The sequence below is a fragment of the Sardina pilchardus genome, chromosome 17 (assembly GCF_963854185.1).
Source record: "Sardina pilchardus chromosome 17, fSarPil1.1, whole genome shotgun sequence".
NCBI lineage: Eukaryota > Metazoa > Chordata > Actinopteri > Clupeiformes > Clupeidae > Sardina > Sardina pilchardus.
Genome location: NC_085010.1, coordinates 18,323,266 through 18,349,287, shown reverse-complemented (window position 1 = coordinate 18,349,287; position 26,022 = coordinate 18,323,266). Strand labels below are relative to the sequence as shown.

Genomic DNA, 26,022 nt, shown 5'->3' with positions numbered 1-26,022 from the left:
TGCTCCGAAACCAAGGAATTTTCAGAAAAAGAGTCGTAAAAGGACAGTGCGTAAGGGGCGGTGATCTGAAAAATTCTTGCCGCTGTCAAACAAAGCAATGAGAATGAGAATTGGTAGGGGTACTGCGCACTCGGGTACTTCGTAATCTTAACATTACCCACTCACTTTATGAAGCAGCGGGCTCCCTCGAATGTGTATCCTTCTTCCCATCCTGTTGGAAGATCTATTATCGAGAGAGGGGGAGAGAAAGAGAGAGAGGTAAAGAGACAATAAATAAATCGAGACCCGTGAAGCCCCAAATAGAGGCGTGTGTGTAATATGACTGCCGCCAACAGCTGTTACAATGCATGCGTAGTGATCTGCTTCTGCACACCTTTTTACAATTCCAGTGATCTGCAGTGGTATTAAGTGGTCACAACTATGTCCTTATTAACCCTGGTCTTTTTATGCAGCAAGTAAGCGTTGAATATGCAACACTGCAGATCACGCTGAGTGCACGTAGGGTGGCTCGCATTCTCTGCTTTCCTTTACTAAGCCATCGCAGTCAATGTGTATTATTGGTGAAGATTAGCTAATGTAACACCTTTATTCCAAGAAACACAGGTTACCCGGTCCATTACAAGGGCAGATTATGCAGCATATGCTATCGTATTCTACACTAGGAAGGAAATAGCCATCTAAAGAAATCCATGAAAACAGGAACATTCTGTTTCAGCGTATGCTCGTTTTTGAAAAGGCAACCAGGGCAGAGATGAGATTTTTCATTCTTTTAGCCATGTTTTGTAAGAGGCGACCTGTCAATGACATCTTCACCAGAAAATGACACCTCTCACTCCGTCAACTCCAAGCGTTCCGACAGACAAACGCCTTTCCAGTTGGTTCATTCCACTGAGTAAGACTGAACTTTTTAACAAGTGTCAGAATAAGCCCAGGTCAAATGATTCGCCTACTATACGCCAAAATGAATAGACCGTTGTAGTCGATGCGTTAAACATGCTGCTTGGGACTTCAGTTAGATTTCTCTAGTTGCCAGCGGAGTCGAACTACAATCTTTATAGTCAGATGGGCATTTTTTTTCCTCCAAACCTTATTCATAGGCCCTAAATATAAACAATACCTGGAGTTTTTCTGTGTCCCGTAACAACGGCTTCTCCAGTAATGGGATGTAACCAGGTTGTACTCTTTGCTTCTTCACTGTTGGTAAGAAATGGAAAGGGTGAAAACGTATGCAACAGCTGGAGGAGCAAATTCGAGATAAAAACAAGCACCGTATATCCGACACATGAATCCAGAAAGTATTTACTTGATGAAGAATACTCTTCCGTCCCTGGTTACCCCATAACTCCAAGAAGAGGGTAGGCAAGAGAGCCAGTCCGGGTTTAGATCCGCCGCCATGTCTGGTACTGTGTAGCGATGGAGGCGCGCGCCTCCGTGCTACTCGCGCGTACACAGACACCCTAGCAACGGGTCTGAGTATAAGGGGAGAGAGACGTGCCTCTGGGGGGCGGGCGCGTGCTTGCAAAATTCCACTGAATTTACCCCCACCACCTCTTCCTCGGTACAGCAAAGCTAAAGACTAAGATTACTAACGCCTAAATTATTTTGGAGAAATGAAGGTAACGTCCACGTTGCCGTAATGGCCTGTAGCCTACCTATAGGCATGTACAATTACGTGGTTTAGTGTCAAATAAACCACTTGGATCGTTTTTGAAAAGCAAATCTTCAGTCAGGGAACCCCCTTGTTGCCCAATAAGATGGACTTAAATGACCTCTGAATGTCCTTACTGTCAAAGGAACAGAATGGATGTATTCTGAAAGAAACCACTTCGAAGCCATTCGTGCTATGTCAGTGTATCATCATGACAGGAGTTAGTCCAACATATTCAGATTAATCGTTTTTCCCTGAGAATTTTTTTAAATTCGGTGATGAAAAATTAACTCTCATGCAGTAGGCCTAGCCTGTGAAACACAACCTGTTGAGGATCATATAGGACCATAGCGAATTTTGTTTAATTTCATCATACATAAGCTTTGAAGGCAGCCTTCTTGCAAATATACAGCAACCTAAACCAGTGTTCTGAAAACAATTCTAACATGAAATAACTAATTAAACATGACAATTAGAAATGTATACAATAGTCACTGATATACATCAGAGACTACAGAGAATAATGACTTACCAGAGTTTTCCTCTTCAATAGCTCTGTCTCATATGTCCTTTGTCATACACAAACCACATCTATTGGAACAGTCGTGTCACTGGCTCTATCATAAGTCTTCAGGGGATTTGAGTCATTTGTCCACCCAAACTGAACTCTCTCTCCCACCCTTGGGACTTTGCGTAAAGAAGAAGAGTGATTGGCTGCAGTTAATGCCCCAGACATTGTGACCCCCGCAGACACTCCGGCCCCTTAACCGCTTGCAAATCCAACCAATTAATAATCCCGTCTGTCTGAGACGCTTTGGCAGATTAGCTTGTGCACCAGTAAAGGCCGGTCATCTGCTTAAGACCCTCTCCCAGCTTTATGTATTTTATTTTGTTTATGGTGACGATCAATGGAACCAATACATATTGGATGCCTCAGATGTTTGTATTGCCATGTTTGACTTTTTAAAAGTTTAAAAATTCCAGTCTTGACTCTTGAATACATATAGTTTACAAGGAACAGGGAAAATGAGAATTTCAGCTGTGATCGTTCTGAATTTCAATGACTTATTACTGTGGCTCAGCCGCCCCTTGTGTGTTCCTCTTGTGATGCTGTAGTTGACCATTTGTCTCAGCGGTCTTGTGTATCATTAGTCTGAAACCCACTTCTCACTTCATTAGAATGCAGAGATTTCAACTGCCATGGCCGAACAGCGGACTAATCTGTTGCGAAACCCTCACATCCACCTGCACAAGTCCTCCTTGGGACGTCAAGGCCACTCAAGGCTCCCATCAACCTCCTAGATTATCTCTGAGCCAGTTTTTTTTCCCCCAGTTATTAAATAACCAAGGAGCTCTGTTCGCCTAATGATTATTAATGAGACCTTGGTAGAGTGCCTCACTCTGTCCAGTGTTTGAAGTGGTGCAGAGTTTGTCCGTCTGACAGAGCTACTACCGAGTCTGTTTGGTGGTGTCTGCCGGGGGAGGGCCGTTGCTGCTTGAAAGCCACCGCACCTGTGACTGCAGTGGATGAACTCCGGGACCCTCTCGCCTCTTCCAGCCCAACTGTATTTTTGCTTTTAATTACAGAGGCTGACCTCTATTTCACATCTGTCCCCTCGTTGCTGGATCACAGTCGTTCAAGTGGAGAGTAATTCACTACAAACTTTTCAATTGCCTCTGCCTTTTTGAGGGACAAGGACATGCAGCTTTCTGACACTGCTATGAGGATTACCTCTGAAGTGCGAAAGCACAACCCCCCCCCCCCCCCCCCCTCCCCTCAACCCCAGTCCTTTGCTGTACTCTGTCTTCTTTCATGTTCTAGTACAACCTTTTTACCCTTTCCTCCACAAGGAGTTTGCTCATTCATTTGAAGCACAAGGATAGTTATTTCCCTGGTTCACATTTCACTTTGTCATATGCACTCCTTTTATGGCATGGAGCTCTCTGTGTGTGGTAAACCTCGCCTGTTTATCCTGCGTGGGTGATCACCTCCCCCCCCCCACCCCACCCCCCCCACGCCATGCCTAGCAGAGATAACCATTGCCAGCTGCCAGCTGGTCGTTCTGTATGGGTGCCTGTATCCCCCCAGAGGGGAGCAGGTGTGTTTCCAAAACACTCAAGAGGTGGGTCGTTTTGCCTTCATCTTACATAATGAGACACACTCTTAGTTACTGTTAACCAAAACAAAAGAGGGCCATCAGCGTGATTTATTTCTAATGATGTAGATGGCTCTACAGCGAGGTTTACACCATTTAGATACCGGATTTGAATAGAAGTCAGGCAATAGTATTTTACAGACTATACAGACAGCTACTGTATGTATTAACTTTTTTCCATTGTGTTGAACAATCTGTGGTTTTCAAGTTCAGTGCAGAGTTCAGTTGAGTTGATTTGTTGAGAATGAAATGCAATGTTGTGTTTGAATGTTGAAGGTTGAAATGAAAAGCTTGGTAGGTGGTCATTTTGCATGTACATTGTTTAAATGTTGCTAGTCGAATGGGGCTGAAAGTATAGAGCACTAAACAGAGCAAGTCGTGACACCCGGTATTAAAAATGGCCGCCTGCGACTCAGGTCAAACGGGGCTAGCTCTGCCCAGGAGGAGATGAGAATGCCAATGCAGCTAAATACCAAGTTTGTTTATATTGATCCAGTCTGCACAGGCCATTGTTGAGTTTGGGAGGCAGATTGGAGCTTGATTATAGGGATGAAAATTGCACGACATGCAAGGATGGTCTTATTTAACACCACTATTCCATTCTCAGTTTCATTAAAATGTATTTTGGAATGGCTCTCTCAAACTTCTTCAGCTGTTTCACTTGTATTCATTGTCAGGCTCTGTCATTCAAAGATAGAAGTCAGATTTTTAAAGACAGAATTTTATTTTAGACCTAGCACAATCAAGCTGCTATAACACAATTTTATAACAAAAGGGCTGCAACGTCTGCCAGTAAAAAGAGTACAAAGGTGCTTGAACTATTAAAAATAGACAGCATAGTCATAAATATTTCAGTTGAAGAGTGTTTACTCTCACTGGATGGATTTGGTTTCAGTTCACCAGCTAGAAAGGTCTTTTGTCATCATGAAAACAATGCAGTAACTTTTTTTTTTTAAAATCTCAGTGAACAGTCAGCTCCCCTACACAGCTGTGCCTATGCCCAGGTAAAGAGAGAATTGATTCAAAAGAAAGTGACGGGTCTCTCTTTCATTGAATAAAACCCTAACGGATGGGACTTTCATCTTTAAAATGTTCTGGCTCCCAAATTACAAATTAAGTTGAATGACAAGACGGTTTAATAATTCAATTAGAGGACAAATTCCTCTTACATGATGAAAAATAATGTTAAGTTTGACCTATTTGTAACAAAATCAATGCGCACCCAGCTGTCTAAAAGACATTTTCTCAAAGAGGCTGTGCCTTCAAGGATTTTCTGTCTTTCTGGCCTGTTTTGAACATAACTACATTTTCTTTGTGTCCAGGGGGTGTAAAGCACATAATGTATGGTGCGCCTTTTTTTTCACCATCCGTGACAGCTGGTAGGCTGTAAAGTAAAATTCAATCATTCTAAGCTTGCCAAAAAGGCAAAGGAAGATTTCTTTTTCCTCTCGCCACAGTAGAGTTGGCCACTCCGATGGCCACGGTTGGACTATTTCGGGACTCTCCATTTCACGCCTTTGTTACCATTAATCTTAGACCACTTGGAATGATCAAGGTCAATTAGGTGATGAATGGCTGGATCATGACTGGGGGGCTGCCAGAGGAACCAAGGCTCCGAGCCATCTGGGATGTGCCTAAGAATGACTAGGGCCAACAGTGTTGTGTGTCTTGGGTTCAGAGTCCGGAGCTCCTCAATTTCCTCAAATCACCCTCCCATATTCCCTGCAAGATAGGGTTATTATATCAGAAGAAAGAGCCATGACTTGGCATAAAGCCTGGGCTACACTTCAAAGACAGAGAAGCACCCTTACCATCAACAAACTATATTTGCCAGGGGAACAGAGACCTACACATTCTGAGTTTGGGAAAATATGTTTTCCAGTAAAAATCTGTAAAACATTAAAACTCTTCAGTTTTAATTGCCATCATTATCTCATGTCAAAGCTCTTTTCACTGTGCACAATATTACAGTATTCTATGTCTTCCTTCTTTCCCATTTCCTTGTCAGATCCAAAGCATGTTTGCTTAGCCTTTTTTTTATTCTTCTGGAGGAAATGGAAAGAAGTATCTCGTCCTCATTCTCGGCTGCCTGCCGTATTGACAAAAGGAAAGGTCAGTGTTTTGAGTCTCTTCCCGCTCCCTCTGACAGAGGCCAGCATTTCTGTGGTCTGATGAGCCGTTGCTCGGGCTATCACATCCCATGGTCCTGGCAGAGAGAATGTCTGCCTTGCCTGGCCCCTGTTGGACAACCAAACCCCCACCCCCACCAACCCCACAACTCCACAGCTCTTCCCACTAGAGAGAGGCCTGGGTCAAGGAGGCCAAGAGAATGGCAGCAGGGGTGTGTTTGGTTAAACTCCCCTTACCCCACTTCTTACAGCGTAGGTGGGAGGGAAGATTCACAGACTGGTATTTGTGCCCTATGCGTCCAAGCTGTTTCCAGAGATCAAGCAATTTGCTTGGTAACGGTTGACCAGTTTTCAGTTAGAATTGTACTCTAAAAGTCCCTGGGCACATTGGAATATACATAATTCATGAAAACAGACATTGGACTAAATGGACATGGGGTCTACTGAATCTTTACATAACAGAAATGTTTAAACTGTATTGTTACACCACTTTGATATATAGAGGACATTTAAGGACATAAAACAGGGTATAATGAAAAAGATGTAACCATGAATTCAAGAAGTGATCTGTTCTCTAGCAGGTTTAGAGACACTTCCTCATGCAACACTCAGACTCCTGCACACACACGCTCAATTGGGAAGACAAGCTCCCCTTCAGCACACATTCGGTAAATATTGCACTGCTCACCATTACGCAATCTCACCAGGATTCCAATCAAGCCGTTTTTATCACGCCTGGCCAGACCAGAGGCATCGTCATGTAATTAATGGATGCGTATTATCAGACAGCTGTTGGAGCTTTTTTTTTCTGCGCGGGCTCCAACATGGCAGCCCCTCTGGCGGCTCGTGGCCCGCTTGTTGCACGTGGTGGAAACCCCACGGTGAGATCCTCTGCGGAGTGCGTACACTGACACAACAGCCAGAGTCAAGCGGCACAAACAGATGATAGGATCATCAGAAGAGGCAGGCTTGTGTCTCATGGACGTGCCTCTTTGCCTGTGTATCCGTCCATGTCTTTTTGCCACGCTCAAACTTTTGCTCCGTCAATGTTTTCAGGACCTTTCAAGGGTCACGTCACATGCAGCCATCGTAACACAGTTGTTAGCTATGTACCTTCCTCTTTATCTTTGTTTGGTTGTCCATATTGTCTGACACATTGCTGTCTCTGTAAGTTTTATGTATGTCTGCAGCAGTACCCTGTCTCTAGCCCAAATTTCTCCCAAGGGAGACAAATAAATTAACTTGACTTGACTTGACTTGATGAGCATCTGCTAAATGACAAATAATGTAAAGCAATCTCTCGTTCACTGACTACGGACTTTTCTCCTTCACACTCCCCGTGTCTCCTCCATCTCCACCACTGGCCTTCCCTTCTCAGCAGCTCGCGAGCGTGTGAATGAACTGCCTGCAGTGTGCGCATCCACCATGTTTTGGGTCACCACCAGCTTGTTTTTTGCACCATGGCACACAATGCTATCTATCTGCATGCCGGGCAAATTCTCTCAGGGCTTTTGCAAACCATGCACAGCAGTGACTGAGTGGAAACATTGTTTTGTCTCTGCGAAAAAAAACAGACTTGTTGTTCCACACTGCTCGTTACCGAGAAAAATGGGAGGCATTTTTCCCCCCTCTCTGGCCCCGTCTCACTGTTGACAGTGACACCATGCTTCCTCTAGGCTGGACCTCCATGTCATGCTGTCAGAGACAGGGAGAGGGTGGGGTGGGGTGGGGTGGGGTTGGGTGGGGTGGGGTGTAGTGGAGGGAGAGTGGCAGAGCGAAAGCTATATGGACTCAACTCTGCCACTGGCCTCACAATAAATGTAGAAACAGATGAGCTAGAAGGACAACCCTCCAACCCATCTGTTTTAAATACTGCCCGTCAGTTTTTCCCTCACAGGTTTCTTGGTGATATTTATAATGAGGGCATTGTGGGAATTCAGCGCGCCAGTTCATTCTACCTTTTTAATGTGCTGTTTGCTTTGTTATGGAGACTTGAGCACTCTTGAGGGGATATGGTTTCAAGCTAATGAGTCTAAAATGAGCAGCTTTTAAAAACACACCGCCTATCCAAAGTTGCAGGTTTATCAAGATTGTTGCATTTCTCATAAACAAATATTATCTTAATTTTCATAAACACCAGGAAGGTGGTCTGAGCTCATTATTTGTAGCGATTCAAGTTAAAGACAACTTTAGTGTGCAGTACAGTATGTGTTGTATGTAACTTGTTTGTACATGTATTTGTTATTGTGTTGATTTGGTGTATTTTTAAGATGTGTGCAGATCTGCATCGCCACACTGTGGGTTCTGTTGTTAACACACCAGGCACATCAAGAGAAGTAACTCAGGTCTGTTTTGAAAACACTGACCTTTGTGGCAAATCCTTTAATATGTTGAGTGACTGAACCTGATCCTTCTGCATTCTTTTGGATAAAAGGAGCACTCTCTGTGAGCTTCGTACATCCCCCTTGTTTGGTGGGTATTTTTAGTGTGCTCGTGTCAAGCCTCATTAGATGGTGATTTTCTATCACATTATTATTCATTGACCCGCAGCTCGAAGAGGTGGTTTGTGTATTCTGTTGCACGTCTACCAGGTTGGCTACTGTCTAATCTCCACACTGTAAACCCATCCATATTGAATGTCCTCGTATTACACTATGTAAATGACTCGGTGCAATGAGAATATATAAATATTACATGACTTCTGATGTCAAGCTCAAATTTACACAGTGACATATTGCAGGCGTTGGGCGCACTGCGTAGTTTGCTAATCATGAAAGCAACAGTATGGAAGCACATTAGTCCCCATGAGTGATTTAGATCAAGTGAGGAATGGCTTAACACGGCACAACATAACTTAACATGGTATAGCATACTGTTAGGCCATTTTATGTTAACGTCATGAAAAAGAAAACATTCACATCTGCCACTATACATTTATGTTTTTTTTTGCTAAACTCAGGGATAAATTAACTGTCCCAATTTCGTCATAAACTCCCTATGACATTCCGCTGGATTGCAAGCTTCATTCATTTTGCGCCGTTTGCTTATACACACAAGAAATCAAACTCACACAAGTGCCGCGCAGTGGAAGGAGTAATTATGCATCGCATTGTGCTGCCGTAATTGGCCTAGCGCCAGCCATCATTTGCTTCTTTGCAGAGATCAGTGGCAAGCCGAGCTGACAGACTGGTGGGAGGTTTCTCAGCAAGACAGCGCCATGTTCTGCGCGGAGCGAGCTTCGCCCTACAATCTGGTCGCTCATCAAACACCAGCAAATCATAATGTGATCACGCGAACTATCCCACCCCGCAACCCTCCCCCCCCTCGCTCCCTTCCTTGGGCATCAGGCTTTCTTGCACAGTGGATCAACACTGCCATTTTGATTTCAGTTTTTCATGCTGATACCACTGTATACCACAGCCGAACGCAGTGCAGTTGCAGTTGCAGTGCAGTGCTGAGCGCTGCCTTTGTCTGCGGTCCCAGGAGGAGGCACCTCGTAATAATTTACCAAGTGGGATCTGCAGGCGGAGCCGAGCGCAAGCCATGTCTGCAAACAAAGTGCAGCTCTGTGTCGCCGGCTTACGCTCGGTGTGTGTGTGCCTAATTTGCCATGATTCCACAGAGCAGGCATAGCGTGAGGTGAAGTGATTCACAAACATGCAGATCTCTCACACACTCACACAGACACACTTCTGCCACGTCTGTTGAAATGCAGGGCTTTTCTAACTGAGTGGCTCCTCAGCCCAGTCTTGGCTGTCATCTCTTGGCTGGCACGTCGCTCCGCCATCCGTCAGTCAGCAGCCAGAGAGCAAACAGTGGCTCGCATGTGTTCAGTCTCCCTCCTGCACGCACTCGTCTATCTCTCTCCCCCCCCCCCCCCCTCTCTCTCTCTCTCTCTCTCTGTTTGTACCGCTCGCTGCAGACTGGGCCCGTCGTGCCCACAAGCCCCTGAGGTCATGCCCTTGGCTGCCATCAAGCATATGGTGCAGCCTTTGGCTTTCCCAAGGCTTTTGAAGTTGCGTGGCCTGTGAAAAGCTGACAGTGCTTATTCAGGTCACGGCTGCATGGCATACAAACTCTCCGAGAGAGAAAGAGAGAGAGAGATAGACAGACAGAGACAGAAAGAGAGAGAGAGAGAGATAGACACAGAGAGAGAGAGAGAGAGAGCGAGAGAGAGATCCATGACAGAGTCTGTAATGTAATGTGACCCACAGCCGTGATGTCACGATAACGTTGTGATTGTGTACAGCACAAGCATCTGGGGTTTCTCTCACTTGGCGGATGCGCAACCTGTTAGAACAATTCAAGCCCACCGTGCACTCTAGCTTCACTTTGTGATTTGTGTCAAGGCCTGGCAGGAGGGTGCTGACTGGGAACAGATGAAGGGAGCAGATCACCTAGTTATGACACCAACTGATGTAGCGTTTTTATATGCAGTTGTGTGGGCTCAGGAATGCCTTTGCTCCTATCCAGGCACTCTGACACGACTTTTTTTTTTCTTGAGCCCTGAAGTGTCATCTTAATCCCCCTTAATCAAAAGTTTGTGTCGAGGCCACATATTTCATATCACGGAGCAAAATCCGGAGCCGTCGTTCAGACCTCGGAGATCCCACGTGTGTGGCTGTGGCACCTGAATGAGACACCAGTGAGCGCCATCAGGGGTCCATGTATCATGTCGTGCTGATTGATAGTGGTGCAATGAACATGTCAGTAGAGAAAGAGAGAGCGGAGGCTTCATAAGGCAGAGTTGATGGCTTGGTTTAAAATCATGGTGTGTGTGTGTGGGGGGGGGGTTAGAAATCTAAAGAATAATAACAGACACCAAACCAGAGCCTTTCTCGTAGGCGCTATAATTGCAGCAAACTGCCTGCTGCAGTGTGACTGCTAGCCTTAAAGCGACACTTCACCGATTAGTATTAAGCTTTGTATCTTTAGAAAAACAGTCATGTTTTTGAATGGTTGTGCATCATTCCCTCAGTTTGCCTTGAGATGGGAGAAATACGGAGTTCAATGTTGGACTTCCTGCTTTCAATGATGTAACAATCATAATTTTTTCATCATTGAAAGCAGGAAGTCCTATTCATGGGTTTCATTGAAATCTGTATTTCTCCCATCTCAAGGCAAACTGAGGGAATGATGCACGCCCATTCAAAAACATGACTGTTTTTCTAAAGGTACAAAGCTTAATGCTAATCGGTGAAGTGTCCCTTTAGCAGGCCAGTGCTAAGAAGATCAATATGGTTTATGCATTACCAGGGCCAGAGTCAATTAACTGGACTAAACTTTTCTTAGCTCCATTTATGTTATATATTTATGCACCATAAAATGCTGAGTGATAAATGATGGCCATGATCGATCTCTCGGAGCAAACGTGTTTTGCAATAGCTCTACAATAACCCCTCTGTACAAGACATTAGCTTTGAAGAGTGAAAATAAAATACTGAACGTTTCTTAGCATAAACTGTCTGCATATCCAGTTACTAAGACACAGGGTTGTGTTACACTTCACTTAGGTTGTGATTATTATGTTAAATGCTGATAAGGTTACTCGTTCAATCAAAGGCGTTTAATCTGTCTAATAAAAACAGTACACTCCAGCCATTAATGTAATGAGATCTTGTCTGTTGGAAACGCAAGCATTAAACATAATTTAAAGTAATTGAGCCGCTTTGAAGAGGTGAATGCATTATTCTCATCTCGGCTCTGGAGATGCTTACTCTACCGGCTGTTTTCCAGACTTCTGTCCTCAGACACCAAGAAATATTCATCAACTTAGAAAGAAGCCCAGGACAAGAAATAAAACTTTAATTTCTATTTAAATATCGGATGTAGACTTGGTATCTAAAGGATTGGGGACTACGGAAAGATTGTCCATGGGGCACTCTCTATGGGACTGCATGCAAATTACACCACATACTATGAATCTTGATGTGAAGACATCAACATTCGCTCCCCAGTATTTTAGTAATTACAACCTGCAGTAAATCTTGCTGAGGTTTTTGGTAGATGTGTCCAGCTGAGGCCTATACTTGAACTGGTCTTACATCAAAATGAAGGTGATACATTCACACTGACAAAAATGGCAATAAAATAGCCAAAATAATTACAGTAACATGAATTATTAAGAGAGTCACTAAATGAGAGTGCGGATTCCCACTTCCAGAAAGAGTCAGTTGCCACGTCTCTGGTCAGACAGTTGCTGATGCTGCAAAGCTCCCAAAACCCTGTAGATTCTGGATTGCCATTCCCATCGAGTCTGAGTGATGAGTCGGTGGTGAACCATTCTACCGATGCCACTGCACGGATTCTCTTTCCACCTAATACCTTTGAGCTCCACCATGGCTCTCTGAGCTCAATTTCTTCCTGTATATAATATCTGTTTTTTTGGTACTGTGAATAAATGTAAGCTCCTATTAATGCAGGCTAAGTGGTGACTAGAGGGATGCCACACGTCTAAATGCCAGGTGCTGTAGACACTGATGTGAATGTGAGGCAGGAGGGGGGGCTAGCTATGCCCAGGCTAGCGCTCCCTACCTCTTTTAATGCATTGTTGTCCAATTGATGGAATAGATAGAAACGCTAATCTAAGGGCGACTGCCAATTTACCTCCATAATGTAATTGGAGGGGCGACATAAATGCTAGGGCATCCATTTGGCCAGCGATAGCACTGGCTTTGGCATAACATTAATAAAGCTTTGTCTGATTACTGTTTAATGTCTATTATACAGCCCTCATAATTGCTGATCTGCGCAGATAAACAAGCAAAACTAAAAACTACTGCAAAACCCATCTGTCTCCACAAACAACAGAGTCATTTTGAACATTGATCATTGCAATTTAAAGAGGAACTATGCAGGATTGGCGATTTCATCTCTGGTTTCGGTTTCGGTTTCGTTTTTGCTCGTTTTATGCTTGCATTTTCTCTGCAGAGCTTCCCCTACAGCTTTAGCGTGTATATTTGACAAAACTCCTCAATCGGTCAGTCTGCCGTGCCTTCTCATGAGGCTTTACATGACACTTCCTGGAGTAGAGCATGGGTGCGTGCCCGGTGTCTCCTGAAGTTGCAAGTGTGGTTCTACCGCTACAGACCACTAGAGCGGCCAAAAAAAACACCGTTCGACCTGTAATGACTCATTTAATCATATATAACAGTATGGAACGAATTGATTAACTGAAAAACGTTGCATAGTATACCTTTAAACTTCGCTTTATGGACATCACGGCCAGGTGTCAGAACCTGCAAAATATGCAGGACGTGACGTGAGACAGCAGGGGATTCAACAGCACAAGTCAGTGTGACAGCCTTCCTCTGCTGCGGTTAGTAGGTTTGGACATGGGGGGGTGTGCAGGGCCAGGAGCCTGCTGATCCTGCCCCTGCCTCTCTCTGTGCAGCTTCAGCGCTCTGGGCCGAGACCGCTGGGATCATCGGTCCTTCAGCCGAGCGCCTTTGAGCTCAGCGGGTGCCGGCGGTGGCTCGGGGGGGAAAGGGGGAGGGGGGGGTTTGGGCCCACTTTCATCCGCCACGGTGACTACGGGGGTTGCCAATGAGGAGCACGAGTCGGCGAGCGCCCCTTGCTGTCTTTCGCCAGCACGCAGACGGACTGTGACACGCTGCTCTGATTGCCCCTGCAGAGAGGAGGGCATTACTTGCCCTCTGTGTGCTCCAATGATCAATAGAGAGAGAGAGAGAGAGGGAGGGAGGGAGAGCACGAGAGAGAGAGAGAGAGAGAGAGAGAGAGAGAGAGAGAGAGAGAGAGAGAGAGAGAGCAAGACAGAGAGAGGACATATTATACTTGATCAAATTTGACTGCTGTTTCCCTTGAAATGCGCAACATTATAGTATTTTTTAAATGTGTCTTTTGATCTTTAAAGTGTTTCGCTGTTGCGTACAGTGAATATGTCATATCTAACTATATGGAAGCACTATGAACAACCTCATCCACTTTCTTCACAACAAAATACCATGGGGGGGGGGGGGGTTGTGTTGGTTTGAAAAGAAAAGCAAAAAAAAAGAGAAAAATGCAGCATCCGCATACAGCATCTATTGCTGCATGAAGCCTTGGCACCATTTTGCCCCTATGCAGTGCCTTCCATTCAGCAACGTGAGTGTCCATCGCGCAGCCAGCTACTCTCACAAAAGCCTCGTCAATCTCCCGGAGTGACAAAAAAAAAAAAACAGCGGCCTTTAGCTGCCAGAGCCGCTGAGACCACAGAAACCCTGATCACAGGGTGGGAGGCAAAGCAAGCAAGCAAAAAAAAAACCCCAACACAACAGCCTAATTTGATTAAACATCCCTCCTATTGTGTTTCTGCTTTATTGGCGAGGGGAGCCGAAGCCAAGCACTGTGGCACTGCCCGGACTTCACACAGAAGTGGGCGAGGACGTGGCCGGCCTGTGAAACGCTTGCCATCCGCGCCGTGAAAAACGGTGCCAGACGCTTCTCCATGGTCATCGCGTGTGTTAGCGGTTATCTGGTGCCAAAGGGGTGACTGGTGCTGTTTCGCAACTTGAGGGCAGCTCTGGATAAGGGCCACTGGTTTAAGGCTTTCCAGTACCAGACCTTGAGTATTCAATGCAGTGGAGATTTGAATCTGCCTCTCTGAAGCTGCCATGGGCTTTTTACCGTCTTAGAGCTCAGTTAGCTTCAGGACTGAAACCTTGAACACTCTTTAAACTCAGGCTTTATGGTTATATGACAATACTTGGAAATGTACCGTGTAGCTCTTTTAAAGGCAGTTTACCTGCACTGTGAGGAATACAGTGGTGCTACAATGCACTTCATACTGTACAGTCAGTAAATAGAAGATTTGAACACGTGGCTCAGTCAGTTGTCTGAAAGATATGCTCTACTGTATATTCTGCACAAAGCACATTTACAACATCTCTTCAGTCAGGTGAACCTATCAAAAGATAGCCATTAAATTACCCATGTTACTGTATCTTCTAGGTGTAGAAATGGATACATAAAACTGACGTAAACGTGTTGCATGAAGACACTATTGTGCATAAAACAAAATTAAACTCTAGTATCTGTAAAATTCAAATACCAACCAAAATCAGGTGCCACTTTGCCTTTGCATCTTCTTTCAGGGAGGTCTAATCTGGAACACCATAGTAGTCAGGCCAATCAGCGATGAGAGGGGAAGACAAAACCGAAACTTCTTGTGATAAAACAGAAGCAGCAACACCTGCAAATATAAAAATAAATGCAGTTGGAAAAATGCAGAGACTTATTTAGAGCAAAGGTAGACCCACACACATTGTTTCCTGACTGTTTATGCTGTTAACTGTCAGTTTGTAACGTTTAGGCAAAGTAGGAAGTAACATTAGGAATTTCAGGTCAATGTGATTGGTAAGGTTGGACCAATGATTGTGATGCAAACATTTCCCAATCGATTCACTACTAACTTTGGAGTTTAGATTTGTCTACTGTAGGCTACTGTAGGTGTGGTTGCCTGTCCACTGAATGTCTTTGTGTTGGTCATACACACTGCAAATTCACACTTACACATGCAAACTTAAACCACATCAAGATTTCAAAGCAAAAATATTCTGTGTTCTAAATGCCTCGATCTGTTTGAACATTTAAATTATTCCTCCAGTTCAAGATACCTTTATTACAATATGAATACACTGTAGCTCATATTTAAGGTGGGCTGTTTGAAGAAACCATTTGCACTGGATCAACATCTCATGAATATTTACCTCCAGCAAAAGAGGCATCTGAATGTGATGAGTTATCATGGAGAGCAGCAGTTCAAGGTTCCTGCGCTCTAACATGTATTTATAGAAACAGTACAATGGATCTTCAATGGCTAGCTGTTGACATTATAGTGTGCAGGAGAATAACGCTGCTCACCATTTTTGCCAAAGTGTGAAATGTAGCGTGGAGCTGACCATTACTCTCTCTCTTTCTCCCTGTACCCCTGCACTCCACCCTGCCATGTCACCTTGTTGAAATCAAGCTCATCCCGGGGATTGGTGTTTTATGATGTGGAAGCAATAAGGGGAGGGGATACATTTGTCTTAGTGTTTCCCTTGGAGACGGGTTTCATGTAAATGCAAAGTGCATGTGCTTACGCTGAGCCTTGCACTCTCTCACCACCACCCACCCACACACAAGCTCTCACTCACTCACTTCCTTTCTCTCTCTCTCCCTCTCTCTCTCTCTCTCTTTTGCTTCTGCTGCTTCTTTTCTTGGCGGTATGCTTGGATTGCATCCCCATTCCCTCCGCACATTCACTCTCTCTCCCTTTTTCTCTTCATCCCCTCTTCACATTCACTCTCTCTCCCTTTTTCCTCTTCATCCCCTCCTCCTTGACACAGATACTCCACTGTGCAGATGATGTGCAGAAGAGACTACCGACCTGCATGGCAGACACTCAAATAATAACAAATGAATGGGGGTAGAGAAAGAGGGGGGGGGGGGGGGGGGGCGGGGGGAGAGAGAGAAAGAGAGCCACCCAACACATAGCGTTTCTGTGATTTGAACATGTTTGCATTGAATTGTAATATCATGTTCAATGGCCATGGTTTCATAGGCCATTAGGATTAGTGCATATGGTGGAATCTGGATGCAAGCCAGAGCTTTTCGCAGGCACACGACCTCATTTCCCACGCTAACACAGGCAAAAAAAAAAAAGACAATGAAATGAAAGAAAATCTCGCCACACTTGTTTGCTTTTCAGTTAGTCATCCTGAGGGGACCTAAATGTGACGAGTGAGAGGGGTTGGAACGTCCTCAGGCTCAAGCATGGCAGGCTCACTCACTAAATAATTGCTTGAACGGGGGGTGGGGGGTTGAGGGGGGGGGGGGGGGGGGCGTGGTTACTGTACCATTTCCTGCACATTTGCATTTCCTCCCAATTTGCCTAAGAGATGAGCCAATCTCTCCCCCTCTCAGTATCTTTTATTTGACAATTTATTTTGCACGCTGCGCGCATGTCATCCAGAGTTGCCTTCTCGTGCCACAGGCTTTTATGAGAATTCTATGAATGGAGTGTGTGTGTGTCAGATGAAATGGAACCTGAATGTACTATTTAACAGTTCAGGAGACTTAGAGGCAACCTGGATGTTAAAATGAGCAGCTGTGACATGGAATGAGAGGGAAGTGAATGGTGACTTCTCTGGCAGTCCCAAGTCCCATTTCATGACTCAAACTGCCTTTTAGTCGGATTCTCCCCTTCAATGGTCTTATTTCTCAACACTTTTCCAAAGCCATGATAGTGCTGGAGTTGAGAATCGGTCCCCATTTTTGACAGAATATTCAGAGGGATCTAAGCTTTCCCAGTATAGCCAAAGAGATAGCCAAAGAACTCAAAGAAGTATTTTACTACAGACAGCACACCCAACACAGCGTTACACTCAAAAGGCCGGTGACCCTCTAAATGGGAAAATGTGCTGATCAATTAGACAATGCTGGCGTCTGCCAAAGCACCTCCCATGCCATCGGAGTGTGTTGCTCTCCTTTAATGGAATGGAGAAGATCAAACAACTGGACTGTGGCAGAGCCATAATATATTTATGGCAGGGAGATTACATTTTGCAGACGTCACTTTTCAGGACTAATAAAATAACTGGAAGTGGTCGAAGGAAATCATGAAGCTTCCCGTGCACTGTTGGAAATATGGTGTAACAAGTGATTATAAATGAAAGTGACTAGAGGTCCAAGACCAAAACCGGGGACATAATACCAAAAATGTGGGAAAAGTGGGGACATTTTCAGTTTGACTATCAATCTGATTGTTTTGAAGTGTTATCTTCAAAGAACGGGGACATAGGTAGTTTTTCTGTATTTATAACCGGGGATGTCTGGTCACCCTATTATAAACCCCTGTTAAACCTAATCTGACTTAATGTAGAAAAGTTTCGGTTCATTGTAAAATTACTATCCATGGAAGGTTTATATACCCACAACACAGCCTGAGTCGTATTCTTATTACACCCGTTCTAATCTAGGAATAATGTTATACTAGGTCTTCTCCATCTGCCTGTTAATTCGGGCGGTTCCTAAACATAGTAGGTCAGAGGCTACATGCTGACCCGTACTGTGATAAGCAAAGCAATTTCCTATGCAGCAAAGGGTTCAAGCTGTGCTAGGTTTTCATGACCAACCCAGACCATCGCTGGCAAACTGTCCATCACTGCAGAATACAATAGTCAGTTCTATAGCTTACCACTTCCAGTTGATTTAACTTCTACGGCAGCGATAACTACAGTAATCCAACACCATTACCTAGACTGCTACATTGGTCATTAAGTACATAGGAAGGCTATGTGGATCAGAGCATATCAATTTATTTGTCAGGTATACCGTATAAGGTATTCATCCATTATTACACAGCTCTACATAATGCTGCAGAATGCTCCATTCACTGGAATGTGCAAGCATGTGACAGTAGGCCCACAATTTAGGCCCACACTTTCATGAAGCAGAGTATCTGATTAAAAGATCATCATTAGCCTGGGAAATAAGATCCTTACCATTTTTACACCGTATACTAAAAGAGAACACGGATTCCATGATGTCCGGCAGCAACAACAGAGTAAAAGACACTGGTAAAGACACAGGTAAATCATCTCATAGCTCCCGTTCCTCGTCTGCTCTACATGTGGGAGGCCCCTTAACACTTTCCAATTAAATACTTATCAGTCACATTCAGCAACAAGTTGGCTCTAAACAGCAGGCCTAAGGAATTGGTCGGAAGCCAAAGAACAAAAGAATTCAGAGCCAGCAGCCCTGTGCATCAATGCATTTCTAAATGGGCTCCGGTGGTGCATCGATCGCCTCTCCCTTCCGCCACCCCCACCTTCCGCTTCCAAAGAGAGATCCCAGTGAAACACTGGCATCATTAGTGTAAGATTTTTTGGGTGGCATCAAAGTAATGGAGCAGATGATTAATTACCCAGAGGCTAGCGTTTTGCAATCGATTGCAGAACAGGACCCTGCTAACCCCTCCCCAAACCTAAAAAAAAGGCTTAAAAAAAACGGCTATAAAAACCCACCCAGGCGGTCTGCCGTGTCATCAGATGCAGACGTGGAGGTGGGGGGGGGGGGGGGGGGCAAAAGGCTGAGAGGGTTCGGTGCTGCGGGGGTGGGGGTTGCGGTGGGGTTTTATTTGATTAGATTAAGATCTCCCTCACATCCAGACGCGAGCGAGATCAGACAGGGCCCGGAGCAGCGCGGCGCGGCTCGGCTCGGTCGGCTGGTCCCTCCCTCGTCCCGGCACCAGCTCTGCCTCCCGCCACCGCCCAGGGAGACCCTTGCGCCTCGCTCGTCGCCAATGTCATCTTCAGTCAGCGGACGGGCTATCGATTTGTCCCCTTGAAGAACGTATCAATGTTCTTTATGCTAAGTGCCGATATCAATGCGGTACAATGCTGATTGGCTCGGGCTGGGAGGGATTATCCATCCCAGCGAAAGTGGATTAAGGGTGTTTAGCATGCAGGGGTACAAACTGATAACCAGGAATTACTTTGTTAATGTCACAGATACCCTGTGGCTGACAGCCTGCGTGTGTGGGGTTGCACAAGCATTGTGCTTGCCCATTCTAGCGTGCATCACATTCAAATGTGTCTGTGTTCAGGAACACATTGAAATATGCCTTCTATCTGATTCAAGAATAGCGAGAGCACTGATGCATGGGATGGCTTCTCTGCTCAAGACGAGCATTGTGATTCGCAACAGTTTGCTGAATGTGATTTAGCACGAAAAATCGAAGGCCTCCCCTTCTTCTGTTTTTTAAGACTGTGAGGCTGCCGACCCACCGCATAGTGACCTTAGTGAAGGTCAAGATAGTGCAGAATGCAGACGAGGCCTTGGGCAGAGGAATGCTGTGGGTGGGGGAAGAGGGAAAGCATGTTGGAGAGTGTTGGATTCCACGAGCGTAGGAAACATCCAACACCACAGCACTCCAGCGCAGACACAGAGTTTAACCTCCTACTGACACTTGACCTCTGGCCCAAACTCATGCTTAACCCTTCCCTTAACTCCCCCACACATACAGGGAGAGGGAGGAGAGGGCGAGATACACCCAACATACAGTGTTTCTGTGGTTTGAGCTTGTTTGCATTGAATTGTAATATCATGTTCAATGACCATGGTTTCATAGGCCATCAGGATTAGTGCATATGGTGGAATCTGGATGCAAGCCAGAGCTTTTCACAGGCACACGATTTCATTTCCCACGCTAACAAGGCAACAACAAAAACACACACACAATGAAATGAAAGAAAATCTCGAGAGATAGTGAGATACTGAGACACACACACACGAGACAGTCAAACAGAGCCAGACAGACACATTGTGAAAGTCTCTGTGACACATCCACACACACATGCACTTAAATGACTCCCACAAAAAGAGGAACACACACTACGCTACACTACCGAAAACTCTGAAACAGACACACACACACACACAGTCTCAGAGTCATCGTACATGCATACAGTAAAAACACAAAGACATTTGTATGCAGCATTTTCAGCAGTCATGCAATGAGCAATCATTTTGTTTTGACGGCCATTATCATCACTCTGGAACATTTTCTGGTCTACTTGTTTGAGTTGCAAAGAGCATCTGGGTTGTGTTTCACTGAGGGTGATGGCTTGTAGCATTTCCAAAGCAACTGGAAATGCTCCGCATGGAGTCTTAGAGGTCAGACTGACTTCAGTGGACAGACAGCCCTTAAGTCTGTTTTTTTCGACACATTTTCCCTCCCAGCCATTCACAGCCATGGAATGACTCAGAAATGAGCTTTTGGGTGAATTTGTCCATCTGACATTTAAGAGCAGATAAACGGCGGGTTTATGCAGCAAGCTTTTGTCACTTCCGCCTTCACTGGCTATTTGGACAAAAGCAAGGGCTGGTGTGTTAGGGTAAAAAAATGTCACCCAGTTTCTCTGGCAGACAATGTTGAGATTAGCTCTGGTTCTGGCCTGTGGCAATTTCCGGTCTCACACTGTTAATTGCGAGCTGCTACTATCAATTTTAATCTCATCATTTTTTATTTTTTTTTGTTCATAGATAAAATCTCTGCTTTAGAGAGCAGTCTAAAGCCGTTTGGATCGCATGTTAGCGTAATAGTCGGCGGCACTTTTTAATAGAGATTAAATGTCCGCCAATCCATCCGTCTTCATCACAATGTTATGCGTGAATCATTTGAGCATGTAAAATTGAAATTAGATAATAAATTAGTTGATGGGGAGAGGAACGCTTGAGGGAAGTCATGTTCAGAGTTTATTTCTCCATTTATAGTTTGTCTCAGATTGATGCTTGCTACTGTAGGTTGTACTAGCCTTCCTCAGTGCTTAGCACGGTTTTTTTTTTCACTTTTTACAAAAACTACTAGAGTTTGACTCCAACAACAAAAGCAATGTTAGAAGGTAACCCTATCAAAATGAATATACCCTCAGTGAGGTTGTGACACCTGTGCTGCTAGATGGTGACACCTGGTCACTAACAAGACTTTACACTTGTCCAGCATTAGAGCAAATGTCCTAATTCTTCCAGCTATTACTATTAGTAGCAGCACTGTCATTTTATCAGCATCCTGTCAAACAGTGCCCTGCCTTGCCACTCCCCACTCCAGCTGTAGGACAGAGGATGTCATTAATCTGCCAAGTCAGCCGACCCTGTGCAGGCTTTTTCCAGCAAATGCATTGATGCATTGGGAAACGGGAGAACCCTCTGGAACATTTCACCGGTGTTTTGTCATCTGGGTCACAGTATTCACACACCCACTGGCCAGCATAGTGTCCCCTTTGGGCGGCCTGCCAGTGTCATCAGTGGAGGGGAGTAGCGTGGCCCTGCCTCGCTGGCTAGGGGTCTCGTGGACGGAGCGGGAGGAGGGTTTGCGTGTGCATGAGTGTGAGTGAGTGTGTGTGTTTGCGTGTGTGTGCGTGTGTGTGTGTGGAGGGGGGGTGGTTGGGGGGGGGGGGGTGTTTGGCAAGTTATGTGTCAGAGGCGTTGCTTAGCGGGGGCTGTGTGGGTGGGATAGAGCATGTTCTGAAGGTGGTTGTCATCATCCATCAACCAACCCGCCACCCCACCCCCCCTCTGGGCAACTGTGAGCTCCAGCTAGCTGACAGATGCTCACCACCATCCTCACTGCCTCCTCCTCACGGAAGCCAGAAGTGAGAAACAGACAGACAGAAAGAAAGAGTGAGAGAAACACGTATGGAGGCGAGACGATGCATAAAGGATGGAGCATGACAGAGGAGGCACGGAGAGAGAGAGGAAGAGTGACAGAGAGAGAGAGGCACGAGGAGAGAGAGAGGTTGAGTGACAGAGAGAGAGAGGCACGAGGAGAGAGACAGCCGGCCTAATTAGGCAAGTCATGCCCGCACATGGCACTGTCGGCATCCCGCATCAGATATAGTATGAGAGCAAGTACCCTCCCGCACATAAACACACACTCACACACACACACCAGATTTCTCAGTCATTAGTTCACACAATGAATGCCACAGACACAGCGAGCAGAGGCCATCGTTTAACACTTGCGTCTGTTGGCTGGTGGTTAGTTGGCTTGAGAAAAAATGATCATCCTAACAACATTTTTTTGCCCTGTAATTGCCATAGCAATTATAGATGCTGTCTGTTCCTCAGTTTAATGGGTTTTGTCTTGAATGGAGTGCTCACACACACACACACACACACACACACACACACACACACACAGGAATGATGAAACCCTGTGTGCTCAGGAGCAAACTGACACATTGAAACAAACACAAGACCAGAATGTTTGTTTAGCCACAGTCTGATGGAAAAAAATGTCACAGTAACAATGATTTATCAGGAGTTCTGAACCCCACCCCCCACCCCCCGTCTCCTACACCAAACTAAATAAAAAATAAAGGAAAAGTCAAACTGATGTTGCAAAACATTCATTATGTAGTGAGACTGCAGGTCAGTATTTTCCCACCCAGGGAGATCTCTAAAACGCTTAACGTGACAAAAGAGCTTAACCTGGCTTAATACCAAAACAGCAGCAAAAAAGGAAAACCAATTTTCTCTCCCAGTGGACTTGTCGATACTGCCAAAAAAAGGACACCACAGTTGACAAGTTTCTTCTATTAAGTATTCCCATGAGCACCCACACAGAAAATGTATTGTCCAAATAAAGAACAACCAACCATTAATATGTCTATACACTGTAATAAGTATTCTTACTTACTGCAGCTGCGAGATTTAAATTGAAACCCCTCACTATTTTATGTAGGACAGCCACTGGATCATCAATGTAAGCACTATGATTCAGCTCTTTTCTCCCTCTCAATCACTTTAGCCTGGTGATTAGCATCTGATGCCTTTCCCTTCCCTCTGCACCAACTGAGATCAGACTAGGGTGACCAGACGTCCCCGGTTTCAGGGGACAGTCCCCATTTTTGGTTGCCTGTCCCCGGGAAAATACAGAAAAATTACCTTATCTATGCCCCCGTTTTTTGAAGATAAAACATCTATGTATTTCAACCAGATTCATAGTCAAACTGAAAATGTCCCCATTTTTCCACATTTTGGGGATTATGTCCCCAGTTTTGGTTTCAGACATCTGGTGACCTTAGATCAGACTCTTTTCATTCATGGTTCCTCAGTGGTGTATTGACCAACCGCCGTTGTAGCGACAGCCTTGGTACATTCAAGAAGTGTTTAAAAACCCTTTTCAGCACCATCTGTAACCTTTTAACCATCTTTAATTTAGCTATATTTTATATGCTCATATTAATATTATTATATGCTAATATTAGCCATAGTCTTTTTATATTTATAGTCATATCATAAAACAGCTGATTGAAAAAAAAAATATTCTAACACAAGTTGCTTAGCCTGTATAAAAGTCTGTTAAATACCACGGGCATAAACACAAAATAAACATACGTCTGTTAACATAGGGTAGTGTACATTTTAGGTATGGGGAGGGTTAAGTGTAATCAGAACACTTGGAGAGAGTAACTTGGTCTTCCTCACACTACTGGCCCTCTCAGCACATCTTAATCGTGTTCTGTTGAGCTGGACAAAGATTGGAGCTGTCCCAAGTTACTATCAAGGACCACATTGATATCCGTCTCATGACTCAGACCGAAATGGGTTTCCACAGTCTTACAGACATGTCCTATAATGGGGGCTTGAGCTAGTAGAGACATGCAGACCTGGCTGGTGCGGTCCCAAGTAATGTGGTAAATATTGATGCGGCCCCAGCCTGACAGGACCGAGTGCAACGGAGTGAGGAATTATACTCCAGGGTCAATGGCGGCGAGGTCTGAGGGATTGGCTGGATCTACCGCTCGGACCAAACAGGGAGATACAGCCCCAGCACAGGGTAGACAGAGTCAGATCAATGTCCTAAACGTCCGCCTTGATCCTAATAAGCGAGGCTTATCGCCGCAGATATCACTGATGCCATTAGCCGCACCACAATTATCTTCCTCCACCGTCAACAGGTCAATAATCAATCGGCACATGCAGCTTGCAGATTTTGGGTGTGAGCCATGGGCACGCACAGACAGAGGATTTGTGGATCTGTGACACCTAACCGTATACACACAGGCCTACCGTATACATGCCCTTGAGCGGAAAAAGTAAACACGTACAAATACCTGACACAAACTCACATGTGGGGCCACGTAAACACATGCTCTCAGCTCAGTTTATTTCTGAGAAGATTAAGAGGCAGCTCTGACGAGGCAGAAGCTCAATCCCCCCCTCTTGGCCTTGTGCGGCTCCCATTATCTTAGCATTGTCAGACGTGCCTCTCCATTGCCCACGGCCTCATTAGCGGGAGTTGACGCTCCATTGAGCGTCGGGTACAAGCGGAGGACAGGTGGCTGAGCGCAGAGGCATTTTTTTTTCCTGCCTGCAAAATTGTCTCTCTGCCGCAGTGTTGAGGGGGCTTCCTGGTATGGTGACAAATGCAGATGCATATTTTTGCATGAGCAAATGCTCTTCTCCTTTGACTCGCGGGCGCCACGGAGGCAAGGCACGACGGTGCCACCGGGATCAGCACGAATCAACGGCGACATCAATCACGCAAACACTCCCGCATTCAAATGCCAGCATCCACACAAGAGTGTGTGCACGCACACGCGCAAACACACACACACAACTCACACACACACACAGTTTATCCCGGCTTTTGAGAGCTTGCTAGCTTATTTGTTTGGCTGGCAGATGCTATTAAATGCTATTGCACTGGCCAAGAAATGGCCCGAAAATTGGGCCAGTGGAGTCCTGGTGTGACTCGGGTCCTCCCCGCCACAGCACAGCACAGCTGGGCCCAGTGATGCATCATTCAGAACCTCTGCTCCACTTTCTCCTCTCTCCACTCGGCCCCCTCAGGGCTCCGTCCGCAGCACACATTTCTCTCTCTCTCTCCCTAAGAAACTGAGGGGGAAGGAAAGCAGACTTGACACAGACGAGGCAGCCAGAGCTTGTTTGTTTTCTTGTCAGAAACAAATCTAATCAGTCCCCCCCCTCCACACACACACACACACACACACACTCTCTCTCTCCGCATCCCCCTGACTCCCCTGTCACAACGCTCTGAAATGTGGTGAATGAGAAATACCCGAGGGGTGGGGGAGGAAAACACTGTTGACACGGTATAAGAGATTATTCCGCAGCTGCAGTCAAAACGTGAGTGAGCAAATGTGTCCTGCCGGTTACTACAGTCCTCTCACGCCGTAAAGGACTTCCGCCTCATCTGACTGACTGATGGGCTGGCAGACTGAACGCCTCAGTGATTTGTTCAGCATGACCCCCACTGGTCAACCACACACATCACAAATGTCAATGAATCGACCGGTTTGTTTTAGGGTCACTTAATGCCTCTAAAAGACGAGCGGCCAGAGGGCTCGAAGGCCGACAGTCAACATATAGCCAGCTTCCAAGTGAGACCCAGCATGTTCCGTGGGAAGAGCCGCCATTTCTCACCATCACACGGTATAGACTGGGTTAGCCGTACCCACTGAAACTGGGCAGCGATGTCTGTTTTGGAGCCATCGTCTTGGTGTCCGCTGTGCTCTGGACTAAAACAGAGGTAACTGAACGGATGGCTCATGATGGCATTGGGCTGCTGAGAAGCACT

At 45.4% G+C, this 26,022-nt stretch overlaps 1 protein-coding gene across 2 annotated transcripts in view; it reads right to left on the bottom strand.

Moving 5' to 3' along the window:
- Positions 1 to 1,428, bottom strand: part of plekha5 (pleckstrin homology domain containing, family A member 5) — a 116,155-nt gene extending 114,727 nt beyond the window's left edge. For both annotated transcript variants that reach the window (XM_062518785.1, XM_062518786.1), the window contains exons 1-3: positions 1,304 to 1,428; positions 1,118 to 1,194; positions 166 to 223 (exon numbers count right to left, since the gene is read on the bottom strand). In XM_062518785.1, the coding sequence (XP_062374769.1) occupies positions 166 to 223; positions 1,118 to 1,194; positions 1,304 to 1,395 (227 nt within the window). In that variant the 5' untranslated portion in view covers positions 1,396 to 1,428. The remainder of the gene's footprint in view (positions 1 to 165; positions 224 to 1,117; positions 1,195 to 1,303) is intronic.
- Between the last annotated feature and the right edge of the window lie 24,594 nt (positions 1,429 to 26,022).